General features: G+C 44.6%; 1 protein-coding gene across 7 annotated transcripts in view; it reads right to left on the reverse strand.

Moving 5' to 3' along the window:
* LOC109855734 (fat-like cadherin-related tumor suppressor homolog) overlaps positions 1–19,423 on the reverse strand; it is a 343,522-nt gene that overhangs the window by 211,382 nt on the left and 112,717 nt on the right. For all 7 annotated transcript variants that reach the window (XM_020430284.1, XM_020430285.1, XM_020430283.1 and 4 more), the window contains 2 exons: positions 16,329–17,284; positions 13,256–15,969 (listed from right to left, as the gene is read on the reverse strand). In XM_020430284.1, the coding sequence (XP_020285873.1) occupies positions 13,256–15,969; positions 16,329–17,155 (3,541 nt within the window). In that variant the 5' untranslated portion in view covers positions 17,156–17,284. The remainder of the gene's footprint in view (positions 1–13,255; positions 15,970–16,328; positions 17,285–19,423) is intronic.

Here is a 19,423-nt window from a genome sequence, read left to right on the forward strand (position 1 = left end):
GCAAAACACAAAGCAATTTTGAATATTTTTGAGTTACATTCAATATTTGTAACATTATATTTTACCATGTTTTTTTCGAAGAATTCTAATCCACGCGGTTTTTTGTATTTATTTTTAATACCCTGTTTTCCATTTCCACCACTGATAAACAAAAAGCTTTTCCGCGAGAACAAAACGCTATTTTGCAAATTAATACCCGGCGAAAAAGTTAGTCGACTACAATGCATATCCATTACTATTATTGTCAAATTTTCATCAATCTACTTTTTATTATTGACAGATATTTGTTACAACGTTTTTTTTTTTTTTTCAACGCGCATACTTATTTCCGTGCATATTTTTGTTTTTTAATTTTTACACGAACTACAGAACCGTCAATTTGCGAGGTTTCTTATCGAGACTTAAAAAAATTACGTCGATCTCGAGCCGGTTTATTCATTCAAACACGCCGCAAAAGGCGAGAAGCAAAAATTTGCCTCAATTCTTAACGACCTTGTTCGCGATAGGGTAACATCACGAAGATGTCGCCGACGTGGGTTAGTAAAACGGAAGTTTTGCCGAAGAGAGGGCTTCTTGCCGCACGATCTCGCCGCAAGCCGCCATCCATCACCGCGCTGATCGCCGGCATACATCATGCATTTTTCCATCCATTGTAAGCCAGCACGCCTCCATTCGCTACGTGATTTTATCATGAATGTCGTCTAGGTGCTTGCACTTGTGCTTAGGAGCTTAGACAGTTCATGCATTCTTAAATACGGACCTCAAGGAAGTAAAGTTATGGTGTACAGAATATCTCCTACAATATTCTTGAATTATGCAACATTTTAAAGATTTTGTACACAGGAAGTTTATAATAATAATAATAATATAACAAGAAATATATGAGGCCTTACGAGCCATTTGCTACATGTTTTGAGCGGAAACTGTACGTGTATATACACACACATGTAACAATTTTCAACTTGTAAAGTTATTTTTACAAGTGAGTGTTTTTTGATTTGAAAACTCAATTCTTAAATTCATATGGGATGCTGGATTTGCATCTCACATATGACAGACCCCGGATACCCCCCTAACTAATTTTTAAAAATTGCGAAAAAAACTCCGAAAAAACTGCGAAATAATAATAATAATAATAATAATAATAATAATAATAATGTCTTTATTAAAGACGCAAACAAATTATACAAAAATTTTTCACGCAAAAACATGCGCTTTAATAAACGAGCAACTTATAAAGCTGTTCTTTTGTTTTTTTTTTCTTAAACATTCCGCAACAAAATAGAATAAACAGACGTCCACAATTTACAAATTAGGCTCTAACGCGTCAGAAGTCAACGATTTATTATTATCTATCTTTTGGGAAAGTGCGCGCACTCCGCTTTGCGAGATATAACGCCTGCATTTGATTGCACTTTAGCGGAGAGACGTGATCGGCAGAAACCGATGCGTAAAATTCGAAATAAAACGATTGCGATAACGCTTGTTTTGAAACTCGGAGAAAAAAACAAAACACACACACACACACACGACAGCGTCGCGAGAGCTGAGAGAGAATAGAATCTCTCAATGTGTGCGCACGACACATTAGATACAATATAAATTTGAAAGCCGACAACGATTAAGAATGATTGTTGAGGGGGGAAAGGGGGAGATCAATTTAAAGTGCGCTTTCACGTATAGAAGAAAGCGGGCTAAATCCTCTCACCGGAGACTATTCATCATCATTTTCAACCGGCAACAAAATTTGAGAGAAGCGCTCGAGAACACCGCGTACACGACCTGGTACATCATTAACCACGTAGGAAACTGGCTTAAACCACGTGGCGTGTCGTGTGCAGGTGTGCCTACGGTGAATTAAGGTTAATCGTTCGCGCTAATCGCCAGAAGTGTGTATATCCTTTAAGCAAGCAGCGCGCGCGCGGACATAGAGCTCGTAAAGCTTAGACGATGAGATCCGTGCGCGCGATGCAACGATGCCCACAATGAATCGCGCGGTTTTATCCGATAGCACGTCATCGTCACGCGCGCGCGCGCGCGGATGACATTTCGGCTCGTAAACCGCGCCTTTGCGTAAACCAAGCGTTATTATTAACCCGCACTCCGATCGATGCGATCCTTGTTTGGGAAAATCTGTCTTTTTGATGTTGTATTTCGCGCCCCCTCGAAGTTTAGATTAGAAAAACCACATCTCGAGAGAGAGAAATCGATGCATCTCTCCGGGCGCGAACAATTTTACGGATGTCGTTTTTTAGCTGTCTATAAAGTGACTAAATTGAGAGCCGACCTGTTCGATATCGGAGGAGAGAAACGCCGGTATAAAACCATCGGTAAATTGACTCCGCCGTAAACCCGCACGACAAAGGAAACCCCCGGCAATAGAATTCCTCGGATACTCGGCAACGCGAATTGTTTTAAAGGTAATTGCCTTTGCGACAGGAAGTTCAATACAATACGTACTTCTCTCTGAAGTAGAGCACAACTGTCCGGTTACTTGTTGGCTTCAATAAAAGACGACGTTCTCTGTCTGTTATGATGAATTTGCGGTTTTATTCTTATCGGATGTCGGAAAACGGTTAAACGTATTTTATTTACACTTGATATACACACATAATAATATTGTTTGCCAATATGTGTGTGTGCGTTTGAAATAAACAACAAACATCTTTATCGCGTGCAAATCTTCCCGTTTCAGAAACAACGTGAACGGGAAAAATGTTACACAGGCGATCGCTCGCAGCTAGCTGGTTGATAAGTCGATTGAGATACCCATTTGTCGATGTGTTGGGGTGCAGATAGAGAGAGGAGAGTATTGCGCGAACGCGACGCAATATTCAATATTCAGTCGCGCGAAAAAGGTACTCGAGTATAATATAAAACAACGGGAAAAAAGAATTTTTATACCGCAAAACGCGTCGGTTATAAATTGCGAAACTTTGTTTCGTATAAATCTATTCGGACTGTCAGTATCAGAACGTGCGCGGCAGAACGGGTGCGCGATGCGAAGTGAAAATTGATGGTTCTCCGAATCGGACAGGAAGATTTTCTACAGTTCAGCGGATATCGAGCCAAGGTGATAAGCAATGAAGGGCGCAGGATACGAGCGCCAGCGGCCCGTATCCGGTGCAGTGTACCGGAGGGGAGCGAGGGGGAGAGAAGGGGAAGGACTCTTCTCAATCGAACCGTGCGTTTTCCACGGGATCGCGTGTACGTAACACACATCGCGAGCCTGGGAGGGATGTGCGATTCTTGCGGGAAATCCAACATGTATACGCCTCTCCGTCACGAAATCTGAACGGGTCCGACCTCCGCGCGTTCTCTCTCTCGATATCCCCCCATATTTAATTCACGCTCGACGAACTCAAGAACATTAGAAACGTCTCTAGAAGCCGAGGGAATTTCTTCAGAGAGTTTCGATTCGCCGGAAGAAGTTTCCAACGAGAGAGAGAGAGAGAGAGGTACGGATCTCCTCTCTGAAAAAGTTGGCCGTGCCAGTATCCGGCGAAAAAAATGATAGCTACCGCGAGAGCGGACGGAGAGAAGACGAGCGGAGGAGAGAAGAGTGACAGAGAGAAAAAGGGAGAGAGAGAGAGAAAAAAAAGGGAATCTCGCGATACGACGGAACGGGCGACTTCTCGAGTCCGCCAAGAGAGAAACTCTTCTCGTTGAAACATTTCCGCGACAGTCGTGCGCTGGCTCAATGCGATTTCCAACGAATCGCGGTATGGTATATGCCGCAATACCGAAGAAATCTCTAGCTTTTGTACCTTCACTGACGTCTGTGAAATTTCTTTCTTTTTTTTTTTTTCGTTTTTCTTATTCGTTCGCTTTAAATTAATTTATACAATACGCGATTTGTTCGTCGTAGTACTTTGTATCACATTGTGCGCTCTTTTCTGACGGATCTAATTCACAAAACACATGTAGATCCATCACCATCGCATGGTAATAACAGACGAGATAAAGAAATATCAAGAGATTTCCGCACAAAGTATACGTGTCTTTTCTGAAAGAGAGACGACGCGGAGAGAGAGAACACACAGTGCGCCGGGGTTTTGAATAGCGTCTGTAGGCGTCGGAAGTGACATCACATAGGAGACGACACGTACGTATTGCGCTCCGCGCAGCCTCCAGAGACGACGATCCATTCTGAACTTTCTTTTACCCTCCTTTCCCTTGTGTCTCTATACGTCCCTATCCGTCTTTACTTTTTACCCAGATCCTTCACGCGCGCGATATTTTTTTTTCTCTTTTTTACTTCTTTTTACTCCAAGCTGCTTCCGTTTTATTCATTTTTTTTTATTCCCTGTTTACAAGCGGCTCATCTTCGGTATAACATTTAATCGGTCATAAAATCCGCGAGCTGGGGGAAAAACTCCCTCGAGGCGGCTTCATTTTTTTTTTTTTGTCCCCCTCCCCCGATGGAACTTTATTAAAAAACTTCCGCGAGAAACTTTCCGTATACGAGTTTTTGCCATGTGGAATGGATGGAAAAATACACGCAACAAGTCAGAAACATAACGAATATATATACACAAAGATAATGTTTGCTGCTACACGCCGCTTGCAAAACAATCTGAAAGCCCGTATCCCGTTGTTGCACGCGCAACAACGTGTATGCTTATTCGCGAACTGCGACGCGTTCATGTCTCGTTACAGTTTCTTTCATTATTTAATGCGACCTTTCATACTTGCGCGATTGTGTAAAATCTTTTTCCCCCCGTTGCTCGGCGTCCCGAGCCAGCGGCGGGACCTACAAGTCACAATGACTATATATATATATATATATATATCGTATAATAAGCTGCCGTGTGTAACTGCGATTGTCACTTTTTTTCCACTTGCGAGTCGTCTCGCGACAGAGCGACGACTTGTCTCGAAACCTCACGCTAGGTACACGACGAGCGCATAATTACCGGCGCATTGTGCCATTCTCGCAGGTTTTATTCCCCCGAGACGAGTGTTTTTCCGTTTTCCTTTTTTTTTCTCCCTCGCCCCCCCTCCCCTCCCCCCTCTTTCTTTCCTTCTTTTTTTTACGCTCCCGACGTGCTTTCAACGAGATCGTTAGCGGCGTCTCCAGCAGAAAACGCACTCAGCTACCATTACGCCCCGTATAGCTAGATAAAAACGAATTCAAGAAGCAAGTCGATTCCAGTTACGTCTCGCTATCACGAAGGTCCTTGAAGTTATTTTCGAGAGCGAAAAGAAGCCCCCGACGCGCGCGTAGTTGCAAACTTGATTAGAACCGCTTGCACACGATCAATACTTTCGTATAGCTCGCTCAAGACTATATTAAGATACTCGCTCGGGGATATTTTGCTAAACTTTTTCAGCTAAAAGCGAGCGCGTCGAGACAACGAAGAAATTAATCATTTCTCCTCTGATGCACGTGTTGGCGAAACTTGGAAGAAAGAAAAGTCATTTTTTTTTTTTTTTTTACCAGTAGTATAGCTGGAAAACCAAAATGTAACGCGAGGATAGATAAGAAACCACACGCGCGCGCGCGAATAAAAGCCTGAATTTGCAAACGTTAATTCTGCGCTCTATAATCGACGAGATTAAAAAACATTTTAATTGATTTGAAACATTGTTACGCAAAAAAAATTTATTTTACGCAGAGACATGAATAAAAAATGAAATAAAAGTTGCCGCTCTTAACAAACTTGTTCCTTTAAGCCTCCGTTTATCTTTTACTCAACTTCGGTCGTATCGCTGCGGGAAGATTCGATATCTCGATACGATCGAAGTTACGTAATCGCGGCACTCAGCGAGAACGCTCATGAAGATCCTTCGTAATCTGCGAAGACCCAGGATGGGGAAAATAACAGCTGCGTGCACAACCGTTCGACATGACGGGACATTAAGCATTCACGATGCGGGTTTGTACACGCGCAACATGCGCGCGCGCGCGCGCGAATAGTGCGTTACGACACGGGTGTGACCGACCCGTCGAAAACGTGCTTTACGACATTACATCACAATGCCGCTGCTGGAATCTTGTTGCCTGCATTACGTGTGATTTGTAATCGGACACACATCTCGTTAGTTCGACGTCATTTACAATCCGTAAATGAATTTCTCAATCTCGCGCGTAATTTTCACGTGACGACGCGACGCGTCGGCGAGTGTCATTCTGCCTGAGATAATCGCTGCCGTAATAAAAAAAATTCGGACGTATATAGCAGCGTCAAAGTAGCATTTACTTTTTTTCTTACTCCTACTTTGAGCCTATCGGAGCCTATTTTGAGCCTATCAGAGCCTGCAATGCGCATCAGTCTGATCTGAGAATTGAACCCTACTTTAAAACTTTAGCAGAGGAAAAAAGGAAATTTCGGACGTACAGCAGCGTCAAAGTAAGATCTACTTTTTCTCTTACTCCTACATAAAAAAAAAGAGGAATTGAGGTTCAATGTAGACGCTAAATTTCGACTCGGGTATTGTAAAGCGCCCGAAAGAAAATTCATTCGATTATTTCGACTTTGCCGAATAACATCTCAAAGTATTGTCCTGTCTTCGATGCTCATTATCGTACGCGTTTATTGTTGTGCCGACTATTGAAGAGATCGGCATGGTTGAAAGTTTTGATTAAGTTGCCGCTTTTGTATTTTAGAGATCCCGAGTCGAAATTTAGCGTCTACATTGAACCTCAATTTTTCTTTTTTTATGTAAGAGTAAGAGAGAAAGTAGATCCTACTTTGACGCTGCTATACGTCCGAAATTTCCTTTTTTCCCGCTAACGTTTTAAAGTAGGGTTCAATTCTCAGATCAACCTGCGCATTGCAGGCTTTGATAGGCTCAAAATAGAAGTAAGAAAAAAAGTAGATGCTACTTTGACGCTGCTATACGTCCGAAATTTCCTTTTTTCAAAAATTGAGGTTCAATGTAGATGCTAAATTTCGACTCGGGATAGTTCTTGTGTAATTGCAATAAATCTATATATACATATTATTTATCAAAAAAAAAGATTGTTCGCCCTCTAAAAAGTTTTAACGCTCATTGCGTTAAAAAGACAATCTACCCACGCGCCTGCACTTTCGATTACAACAATACGATCGTAACAGTTCGAAATATCGTAATATCTGGTATATCAGTTTTGTAAGATGAGATTCAGTAAAACCTCTTATTGGAACGTAAGAGCACACCGTTCCATCCATTGTATTTCATGAACGACACACACACACACACTATATAGGTACAGTATAAATGTGTACGTTGCGACGGCGAAAACGTAAATTAATGAAACTTTACGCGAGTTTCACATATAGATTACACGGTTAATCCGTGTAATGGCAATTGCCATTGCAAGCTAAGAGGAAAAGCTAATCGAAAAGTAATAGAACTCGGGTACATCGTCACGAGACATTATCGTGACGACGCGAGGTACACTTGTTTGTTCGATCGACTACATACGGAGGCGCCTATAACGGAGTGCGCGGAAATCGAACGCGTCAATAGCCGAAAGTATTTTCTTCTCGATTTCTCTCAGCCATATACTGCGCAGAGCAAGATGTTCTTCTCTATAAATAATTGAGTTTATGGACTCGAGCAAAAGAGCACACTTTTAAGTTTCGAACACGTTGCCTCTCTCGCCTCTTAACTTCCTTCCAACGATAACGTTCGCGTTTAAGTTCACGACGCCCGGCATTCCTGATCGTCGAAACGATTGACCCCAATTCACCCGCAACTTGGTTACATCGTGTATTTATATAAACGTAAATTTAAAATAGACTCGATAAATCCAACCGCCGTGCCTATATTACCGTTCGTGATTATTAAAAATTCAAGTTATATCGCGATATCGCGTTGCAAGACCGTTTAATGACAAAATGAACGAGGTTTTGTACGCGATACAAGATAGGGAACCGTGCTTTTTAACGAATGTGGGACACCGCGCGCGCGCGCGCGGAATATGCAAAGCGAGCGACTATTGTCGCAATATTTTCTTTACATCGTGACTTTTGGTTTTTGTACGACTGCCGCGAAAATACTCTAGCTCCGTATATATTTAGAAAAAAAAAAAAAATATCACCGCACCACGGTTTGTTAACCAGTAAGAGTATTTTTGTGTAAACACCCGCGTAATTGCCGTGGACGGTGCAAACGCTTTATTGCTGTGGGCGTACATATTATTAGGTATATATATATATATATATATATGGAGTACCGACGTTGCGTCGCGCTCGCTTGCTTTTCGCCGGTTCGTTAGAGCATGACACACCCTTGTTAATTCTGGCATAATATTTAAGCAGAGGCTCATAACCATTATCCGCCCACATCGGGGGGAAGGGGGGGCAGCGCAAATCGCGGTAAGTTCCAACAACAGACAGGTGCGAGCGAAAATGGAATTAAATTTGGTATCGACAATTTTTCAATCAACTTGTCGTCAACGCGATCGGACTTTGCGAGACGCACACGTATGCGCGTGCGCGCGCGCGCGCCCTCGAACGACGATTTTTTTGTGAATGCGCGTCACGATCGTCGCTGGCGATATTTTATGCATTCGCGTGTAAAATCCTCGGCGAGAGAGAAGAGTAAGCTTGACTGTCGATTCTAACAATGCCGCGCGTCCCGATGGTATTTAACGGCCTGTGCTGTGTACGCGGCCGCCGCCACATCGATGGTGGCTGTTTTTCATCACGACGAAGTACGTTCGACGAAGTTGACTTTAGCGCCGCTGCGACGTGATTATTTAGCTGCGCCGTTGTGCTGAAGAAAGAGAGAGAGAGAGAGAGAGAGAGAAAGCAACAGAAAATACGAGACATGCAGCGGAAACCAGTCTCTGTGTATAGTCTCTCTCTCCGCTGGAACTGCTTGATAACGTAAAAGGCATTCGCCGGACGGATGAATATCGCGGAACGGTTTACGGGATGAAAATGGAACTACAATGGTTTGTCGGCAAACGTAATTCGGGATGGGGCTTTACGAGCGCGCTTCGCATGTATAATTTGCAACTCTATTCGCTGACATATCGATTCGACCGAGATAAAACGTTCTATGTTAAATATCTCCGAAACTCCGGACGGATGTTGTCAAGTGCTGACGCGAATTCAGCAGCAAAAGTCTTTCCATCTGGCGCAGTACAGTAGTTCGATGTAGATATATACATTTGTAACAAAATCGATTATCGGTTCTTCAGTTACCGGTTAATGACGTTCGACCGAAAAAGCAATTAGTTAATCCAAATATACGTTTCGCGATTACGATTGTTTCTTCGTAATGTGTAAAATGCACGATCATCAACGGACAAATTGATTTACATTTTTCTTCAGAAAAAATGAATTGGAACGTAAATTCTCGTTCTTATTGCGCGACGATGTGTTTTAGTTAGAATAGAGACGATTTCAATCGCAAAGCGATCTTCGAGAGAGATCAACGTTGTCTCTCGCATCGCACAAAAGCATAACGTCGCGTTTCGATCGGCGAATTCCTCGAATTTTCGAAATTAAAGACATCCCATGGATTACTTACTAGTGAAGAAACTGAGTGAATATGTAGTTTCGGTCAGAAACACGCAGAGTGAAAGAGAAAGGACAAGAAAGATCGGGCGCTTCCGGATACCGAACTATCTGCTTTAAACTACGAGGCCGCCTCTCGTAGCGAGTTTTTCTTCGTTTCGCGCATCACGATCAAACTCGGGCAGTTTCTTCCTCTTTTCTCTCTCTCTCTCTCTCTTTTCTCTCTCTCTCTCTCTCTCATCTCTTTCGGGCGGCTTGTTGATATATATATGTATATATATATATATATTTATTAACGAACTAACGTTTAGCCGTCGCAACGCCCTCGGCTAACAGAGTGAACAGAACCGGCGGAATAACGTGTTAGCTCGCTTACCGGAAAACGCAGCGTCGCCCGGCTGCCGGTTCGTCGGCTGCTCCGCAAACTAGGTGTGGCACTTTTCTACAACGATCACGGCTTTAATCGTGTTTAGTCACAGCGCGTCAAGCTGCACGTCGTTTCCTCGCAAATTGCGTTGGTGAAAATATATTGTCCCTCAAAGATGAGAGAGAGAGAGAGAGAGAGGAGCGCACCAGATATCCTCATAAAACACCGTCGTCACGAAGATTAAAGACTTCGCATAATACAACATAATATAGAGAATGTGTACCATCGATATATCTTAATTACGACGTGTGAAAAAAAAAAAAAAACTGGGACGCGCCATTTCGCGCGTATGAGTGATAAATACGATATCGGATCTTGTTTTCAGCTTTTTAGCGAGATATCACGCGTCTCACTCTTTGTTATGAAAAAAAAAAAAAAAAAAAATTCTCTCCAAATAATAGCTTTCTCGTGCGACGCGAGAAAAACATTGACTTATACGCGTGAACAAATTTTCACGTGTGCTCGCCGATAGATCGAAGTGAAGTACAATATATTCGCCGGGAAAATTATTCGTGACTTAAACGAGCGCCGTCACAGCTATCGCCATCATTACCGAGCACCATCGGCACACCACCGCGCCGCCACCATCACCGACGCTGTCGCTGCTATTATCACCGCACCACAACAACTCCCATCGGTACCAGGGGGACGTTACCGTTCGTGCTTCTGACACCGGGGCAATACACTGGCGACTTATGAATATTTACGCCGGTTGAATATGCATACTACTGACAATGTATTATTTTTGCTCGACGGGAGATCAATATACTACTGCGCGACCCACATACACGCGGAAGTAGAAAAGTGTACAACGCGAACGCGTGCGTACACAGAATTTGCGAATTTTGTCGCATCGAGTGTCTGACATAAATTTTTTTCGGCCAAATAATTGAAGATAATTTTATAAAAACAAGCGCAACAGAAAAAAATAAAGAGAGAACGTTATGTGTGTGTTTTTTTAAATATTTTTATCTTATAATTTAAAAACAATTTCAATTCAGACACGATGTAACTTGAAACTTAATTTGCGTTTGGAAGAAGATTTTTGAAAAACACGTATAAGGAATTTTGTAAAATGTTTTTATTTAAACTTCAAAAACCAAAAACTTGGGGCGAACTATTTATTATTTACGGTTGTTGTTGATGCAGGATAGAAAACTAAAAACAGCATATATGCACGCGTCAAGTTTACGTACATATATACGCGCAAATGCAAACGCATGCATACGCATGCACACGAAGCTATTTACGACATCGCGCATGTACGATCGTATTTCGCTGCAGCAACCGATGAAAACTCGTCGAACGTGACCGGAGCAACGACGACGATGAGCGCTATATTTTTTTAACCTGCATCGCTCTACCGATTTTCTACCGTGTGAAACGCGAAACTCGGTAGAGAGACAACGAATCGTGCGATTTGCAATCGATACAAAAGTGATTATACGGAGTATATGAAAAAAAAAAGAAAAAAAAAAAGATTGCAAACACATATATGTGTGTTGTTGAGCAAATTCTCACCGAACGTCGATATAGATCGATGTTCGGCCTAAAACGAAAAGGACAAAACGCGTCGTTTTTTCGCGAGAGAGACGCGCGAATTATTAGCAAGCGACTTATTTCGTTCTGACACTTTCGTCCCGCCCGGTGCATTCATCAAGAAACGATCATTGGCGCATTACGACTGCGCGCCGTGACCGACGTGTGGCACACCAGTACACAGGAATTAGCCATTAAGCGGAATGACGTGCGATTTCTCGAGAGACGTTTCCGCGGTGAAAGGAAAGGGAGACTCTTTGCCTGGAGAAATTTAATGCGCCTCGCGCACTCGAAAAAAAAAAAGGGAGGAGAGGGGAGGATCCTGCGGCACCGTAATTCAATTAGGCTCGCTGCATCGAAATTTAATGGGCCGCGACGCTGCAACTTCGTTTTGGATCGGTGCCACGGCGGCGTCCGTGTCCGATGCAGAAAGGGCACGTTGCGCGCCCTTTTGTGCCCCAAGGACCAACACAGGAAACTACCGGGAAAGAAAAAAGACACATTCGCCGCACGCAAACGTGCACCGAATGTCATTTAAATGTTTTCACGTATGCAAATGAGTTTTTTGTTTATTTTATTTTTTTTTTTTTCGAAAAGCTCAATTGTATATATTCGTAATAAGGTTCTCGTTTCTCTCGCGATATGGTATTTCAATGAATCGAAGAATAGCAATCAATAAAATGTGGGATGTCGATTTGTTAGACCGCGCGGCGTTTGAACCGGTGGTCGATGCTAGTAATTTTGACAAGAGTGGGGAATACTCGCCGTATCTTTGACGCGAAAAAAACAAGCGATAAGCGAGCTGCGTCTCTGCCGAACCGTTCGACGAGCAAGAAACTAAACAGTTGTTTTCCGTTGCTCCTTGAGCCGAGTAGTGACTTTTGTAATTTCATGTAAGCCAAGCAGTTATTTTCAATTGTTAATCAAGTTTTATCTTGTTTTGCATATCATTGGACACGAGGAAATTATTATTATTTTTTTTAAACAAATAATCCTACATAAATCTCACATAAAAAAAAAAATTTAAATTGAACTTACAAGAACAAAAAACCTTGACAACACGTTTTCTTTTTCTATCAAAAAGCGAGTGAGCGATGACAAGTGTCGAATGCTAACGTATTCAATTACTTCAGCTGACGTTTTCTGATTTATCTTCTGGTAAGTTCGTGATTTATTGAATGTGTGTGCAAGTGCACGATATTTTTTTCGAAACTTATCTATTAGCGCGAGGACATTTATTGCGGATTCGAGCGTAAGACGCGCGCGCGCGCGCGCGCGTTGCGAAGAGTAAATTGAAATCATCGCTACGAGAGATAATGTAATGTGTTTAACCGATGGGAGATTTTCTATTCGCTGGTTATTGAATAGGATATTGAGAAATCCTGATGAAGCCGTGACACTCGTTTCGTTTCTTTCCTCAAAAGGAAACGTCTCGCGCACATCTTGCGTTATTATTTGATTGGAAATTCTTGGATTCAATATGAGCGCGCGGCGATTTACGGAGCCTATAGGCGTGTAGAAGTTATTGCCCACAAGAGAGAGAGTGCACACAGCCAATATCGATTAAAGCTTAATAACGCGCTTTTAGAAATTCGCGGGCGGTTCGATTTCTCAATTTTCTTTCAAATCTTTTTCGTTTCAATGTTTCCCACAAATCTTTCCGCGCCCGCGCGCCCTTGCACATTTTCATTATATAAATTCTTCTAATTGTGTAAGTCGATAATTACCGCTATTATACTTTTGTCAAGTTCGTCGACGCGTACTTCGATTTGACGCATATATATATATATATATATATATCTCGCGAACAACAATTACATTTTGATACGCTTACCTTCGTTGTCGATGGAGAAGATGCCGACGCCATCGCCTCCCCGGATGCTGTACGCGATTCTGGAATCACCGCCGGGAGGATCCGCGTCCTTCGCGTGAACCGTGGTGACGAAGGTGGCCACCGGTTGATTTTCGAAAACGCTCGCCGATACGACGAAATCGTCGAAAACCGGCGCGTGCAGATTCTCGTTCACGTCCACCACTTCGATTATCAGCATCGTTTCGGATGACAAGGACGGCTCGCCGCGATCGCGCGCGACTATGATCAACGTGTGCACCTGCCGTTCTTCGAAGTCCAAGCTCTGAGTCGTTCTCACTGTTCCCGACATTTTGTCGACTTTGAAGTAGCCCTCGCTTTCCATAGCGTCTGACAGAAAGTATTCAACGTCGCCGCCCGCGCCCTCGTCGGGATCCGTAGCGTCCACAACGGCCACGACGGTCCAGACCGGCACGTCCTCCCGAATCTTGACGTTGTAACTCGAAAGAGCGAATCTGGGCGCGTTGTCGTTTACATCGTCGACCGTCACTCTGACCAGCGCCTCGGAATATAAAGGCGGGTTATCGGCGCCCTTGCCACCGTTATCGCGCGCACGGATCCTCAGCTCGTATATCTCTTGCCGTTCTCTGTCGAGTTTGCCAAAGACACTGAGAACACCTGTCACCGGATCGACCCGGAAGTCGTTGGTCTCTGTCACGAGCGAATAGGTGACCCGAGCGTTGTCACCGAGATCGGCGTCGGTTGCGTTCGCACGCCACACATTGGTGCCGTTCAAAGCCGTTTCGGAGATTCTGAAACTCGCCAATGACTTCTCAAACTTAGGCGCGTTGTCGTTAACGTCCAGAATAACAACCGGCAGCATCTTTGAAGCGGATTTTTGCGGTTTGCCCAAATCGAACACGCTTATATTGAGATAATATTCGCTCTCTCGCTCGCGATCCAGATAACCAATTGTGTTCAGGTCGCCGGTGTCCGGATCGATGCCGAAGACGGAATCGCGGTCGCCGCTTGAGATAACAAATACGAGCTTGCCGTTGTAATCGAGATCGCGATCGCGAGCGCGTATCTGAACGAGAGTTGTGCCAATTTTGAGAGATTCGTTGACCCGTATCTCGTTCGGGAAATCAATGAACTCAGGCGCGTGTACGTTTTCGCCGTAACGACTCGGTATTAGGGTGTACTCGTCGTCACGGGATGGCATATTATTCCTCTCGGCCGAGGCGATTGCGTCTGTCAGTCTGCGCGCAACACCGGTATCGTGGCACTCGAAAGCGCCAGCCTCATCTGTCAGAATTCTCGCTTGCGAGCCCAAATTTCGCTTGGCGTTTACGAGATGCATATGCACGGGATTGACGTCCGCAAAGTGCGTGCCATCGGTGGCGGTGATGTTGACCGTTCTCTCGGTGACCTTGATGTCGGATAGGTCGCAGGCAACCGAGAGCACGCCGCTGGCCGAGTCGAGGGTAAAACAACCGTCCGAGTTGCCGGACACGATGCGATAACTGATTATGTTTCCGGCGTCAAAGTCGATCGCTGACACGGTTATGATCTCGGTGCCGATCGATACGTATCGCGGCACGTGACCAACACAGTCGATTCGCTCGAACTGCGGCCGATTGTCGTTCACATCGCGCAATCTAACTCGCAATTGCATCTCGGCTTGACGACGATAGGGCAGGCCCCAATCGCTTGCGCGCACGTGCAGCAGGTACTCCCTCTTCATGGTTTCGTAATCGAGCACCTGTTTGGTCTTGACGATGCCGGAGAAATGATCGATCTCGAATGGGACCTTCTTGAGGTTGTCGATGCTGTAGGATATGTAGGCGTTCTCGCCCGAGTCGCGATCCTTCGCGGTTACTCGCACGACGGACGTTCCGGCCGGCTCGTTCTCGTCCAGCCACACCTCCATTTCCGGTTGATCGAAGGTCGGATCGTTGTCGTTTGTGTCGACCACGTTAATCTTAACCTTGGCTGACGATTGCTTCCTCGTACCGGCGTTACCCTGATCGATCGCCGATACCGTAAGCGTGTAGAACGCCTTCTTCTCGGCGTCCAGATTGACGGACGTGTACAGCATACCGGTCTCGGCGTTCACGTAAAACTCGCCACCCTCGTTGCCGCCCACAATCTCGAGATAAACCAACGCGTTCCTTCCCTCATCCGCGTCTGTGACCTTCAGTCCTATAACCGGCGTGTTGACGGGTGCCGTTTCAGGTACTTTAACTTCGTAGATCTCGCGACTGAACACAGGCGCGTTGTCGTTCACGTCGGTTAAGTGAACCGGCACGAATTTGTAGCTGTAACGCTGCGGTATCCCCCGATCTGTTGCGCGCAACGTAAGATTGTAACCCTGTAACGCGGTCTCACGATCGAGCAGATGCAGCACCTCGATGTTGTACTCGTCGGAACGCTGTCCCCCAGCGGGCCGGACCCTGAAGTGACCAGCCGGATCCCCGCCCACGATATCGAGACTCGCAATTTGGCCGTGTACGCCTTTGTCACGGTCGAACACTTGCACGATCGCGTAGATGTCGGCGTTCGAGTTCTCAACGATGTCAGGCAGCTGGCGCACGTAGATCTCGGGCGCGTACAGGTTCACCTGACGTACCCTGATCGTGACCCTCGCCGTGCTTGCGTGGCTCGTGCTCACGCTACGAAACAGAGCGCCGCGATCCTTCGCCAGAACTACTAGCTCGTGTATCGCACGTTCCGCGTACCTGATAGAGAAAATAAAATTGTTTGCTAACGTACACAATTCTATTAAAAAAAAAAAAAAAAAAGAATTTGATCAGAAAAATTTAAATAATTGTTTTAAAGAATATTTCTTAGGCTCCGAAGTTTCTAAACTAATAAATATATATAGACGGCTCATGAGAGCCGTTCGCTGTGGATGCTGTGCGGAAATATGCTCTCATGATCGTCTCTATATGTTTATTAGTTTAAGTAATTGTTTCAATAATAATAATAATAATAATAATAATAATAATAATAATCATAATAATCATAATAATAATAATAATAATCTACGCGATAGAAAATTAATTTTTGAATCTAATTCATTGGATGTTGCACCTACCTGAGAGGCCTCGTGAGCGTAATTACGCCACTGACCGGATGAACGGCGAACTGATCGGTCTCTTCGGCGAAGCTATAATAAATCTCGCCGTTTCTACCGAGATCGGCGTCCTCGGCGATTACCCTGAGTATACTGCGATGCAAAGGCGTGTCTTCCGTCACGGTGGTCTCGTATTCGATCGGATAGAACAACGGATTGAGATCGTTCGTGTCGAGAATTGTCACTATCACCGTGGTGTCCGCCTCAAGCGTGACCCCTCTGTTCCTACCGTCGCGTTTGCTCGAGGTCGCGCGCACCTCGAGCACGTACCGATCTTTGCGCTCCCGATTCAGCACGTCAACGTTGCTGGTTCGAGTCCGTATCAAAAGAAAGCAAAAATCACCGACCGTGCGTTCTTCCGCTTTGAAGAACTTGTCGCGATCGCCGCTCATTATGCGAAACCTGATGTCAACGTCACTGTCCGCGGACGCGAGCTTTATGCCCATTCTTTCCTCGGGCGCGACGTAAGTCTTGCCGATAGAATTCTCGGGAATGGAGACGTTGTAAACGGGCTGAGTGAAACGGAACTCGAGTTTCAACGGGGAATTTGCGTCATCCTCGATCGGGGTCGGTGGGGTTGTCGCGGTGCCGATCAACGTAACCGACGATTTTATCGATCCAAAACCACCACCGCCGCCATCACCGCCGCCACCACCACCACCACCTCCGATCCCACGCGGCGGCAGAATGGTCGTCATGTCGGAAGACGAAGAGCCGGCCGTGGCCGCGAACAGCCATAGCCACAACCACGGCCAGGCGTGCAGCACGCGCTGTTTCATCCTACGCATGTTGGTAACGCTAGCTCATCGTCGGTGCTTGTTGACAGACGCTCCCAGATAAACGTTTGCCCTTCACCAGGCAAAGCGAGGCCTCTGCGAGAATTCCGGCTCCGTCTTGTGTATCTCGATGGCAATCACCTGAAACAGCAAAACGCCGTCCAAAGTTAGATTGAGGAACGAGTTAGGCGAAACTGGAAGTCAGTAGTGTCTGGCATGTGAATAGGTACGGCCGAGCGCGGTAAGATCCGAGAGTTATCCTCGACGACAGCGACTACGGTCTTCTAAAGTCGATCGAGCGCGAAGAGAAACCAGGCTGGTTTAGCCTGGGAGAAGTCGCAGAAGCGAAAGGAGAGAAACGGAGACGCGAAACTCCTTTTCGGTTGTTCATCGCTTATCGATGGGCAGATACAAAGCGGCAAGAGATAGATCAGTGGAGTGTGAGACGTTGCGCAGATGTACACTGTCATATTAATGCACGCTCGAGAGAATAGCTCGATTATTTATTGAAGAGACTATCAACTTCGCTCGATTGTCCATTTCGCGGAATCTCATTGAACATAAACGGGACAAATCAAACGCGACAATATATATTCATCAGTTCGCTTTGATAGAACGCAATTGTGTGTTTCAAAAAGAGGTACAATAAAATATTCACACACATACAGAGAGAGAGAGAGAGAGAGAGAATCGAATTAAAATTCCATCGACATTTCTACTTTTTCCTGAAAAAAAAAAAAATTCAGGTTACATTATTCTCTTATGAGAAAAGTTATGAAATGAAAATATATATAAACAATATTAATATTTAAAATAATAATAAATATTTTTACAATATTGTCAAACTACATTTTTGTTCTAGAAATGTACAGAGACTATAAGTTGATTACATTTTATAAATAATTACAATAATATTTTCATTAGCGCGTTCAACAAAAAAAACATGAAAAGCGTCATAAAAAGCAAAAGGCAAAGTATCTTCCGCAAAGAAATATCGATGCACAACCGCGCGTCAGCCAAATGTATCGAATTCTCATGAATCTAGCGAGCGCGCGACGATTACTTCTCGCCTGACAGTTTCAGGATCCAAGTCCCGATATCAGTAACTGGTGTCAAAACACAGACGGATCGGCGATAGGGGTGCCGGGAGATTTTGCCTATCTTCGCTCGCTCTCTAATCTTGACCAGCGCGCGCAATACCTCTACACAGCTGCGTTTGACACGAATCGCTGTATCTCACACCTCATATTTGATTTGAGCTTGGATATTGATACGTGTTCACCGTGTTGGAAGACAGTAATGTTTCGCAATTTCGAATACCTAAACAACAATTGCGAGCACAGTGAAGACTTTTCGTTGACAGAAGTCTCTTTAAAAAAGAGTCTCTTTACGAGAGTATACGGAAATAAGAATTAATTTTAAGATATATATATATCCGCTGTTTATTTCTCTTCGTTTTATAACGAGAAAGATAATCTGAACAAAAAGGAATACAATCGTGTTACACGAATCGCGCGCTTGACGACTCCTTTCTCAGTTGTATAATTATCCCTCAGAGATAAGACGAGAGAATGGCGGATTGCTTTGTCGTTCGTGAGCTGCGATGTCGCGCGAAGATAGAATTGTTTTCACTGTCTATTACGGCACTCTAACGGCCGTTCCGCGTGCGGAAATTTGCAAAGCTACCAAGTCAATTTTCGCTCTTGAGGTATTGGCTTTAACAATAAACGAAAAAAAGGAAAAACTGAACTTCAGGAATTCTATTAGGTAAAATGTTTGCGAGGTAAAATACCGAGACTCTTGAGACGCGCTTTCGGTCTCAAGAAACGTTTTGCGCAAACTCCAACGCCAATTACACAGTCGTCGATTCGTAACCGACGTAATAAAAAGCGCTTAAACGCCAACGTATTTTTCCTCCTCTCCGCAATTCCACGCTGCACCTTCCCGCGATAATGCGCTCGGTGAGCGCGCGCGCGCGCGCGCACGCACGCAAGTAAGTAAAATGAGGCGAGCGAGTCCGCGCGCCAGGTTGGCGCCTTTGAACATTATTCGCATTACCGTTGCTACCGCGTCCGAAGCCTTGCACTCAACCTTGAAAGCTTTGCCGACCGGTTGACATTCCCGCCGCATTTCCAATCTCGGAGATCGTTAATCGCGAAAATAGTTCTCTTTTTGTAAACAGGTCAAAAATTGCAAACTGAGAATGTGTGTAATGAGAATTATCCAAAGCTGGATTTAATATCGTGGATGCATATATTAAAAGTCAGCGAGATTAAATTC

This window comes from Pseudomyrmex gracilis, unplaced genomic scaffold (assembly GCF_002006095.1).
Source record: "Pseudomyrmex gracilis isolate BER0280 unplaced genomic scaffold, ASM200609v1 scaffold_97, whole genome shotgun sequence".
Taxonomy (NCBI): Eukaryota; Metazoa; Arthropoda; class Insecta; order Hymenoptera; family Formicidae; genus Pseudomyrmex; species Pseudomyrmex gracilis.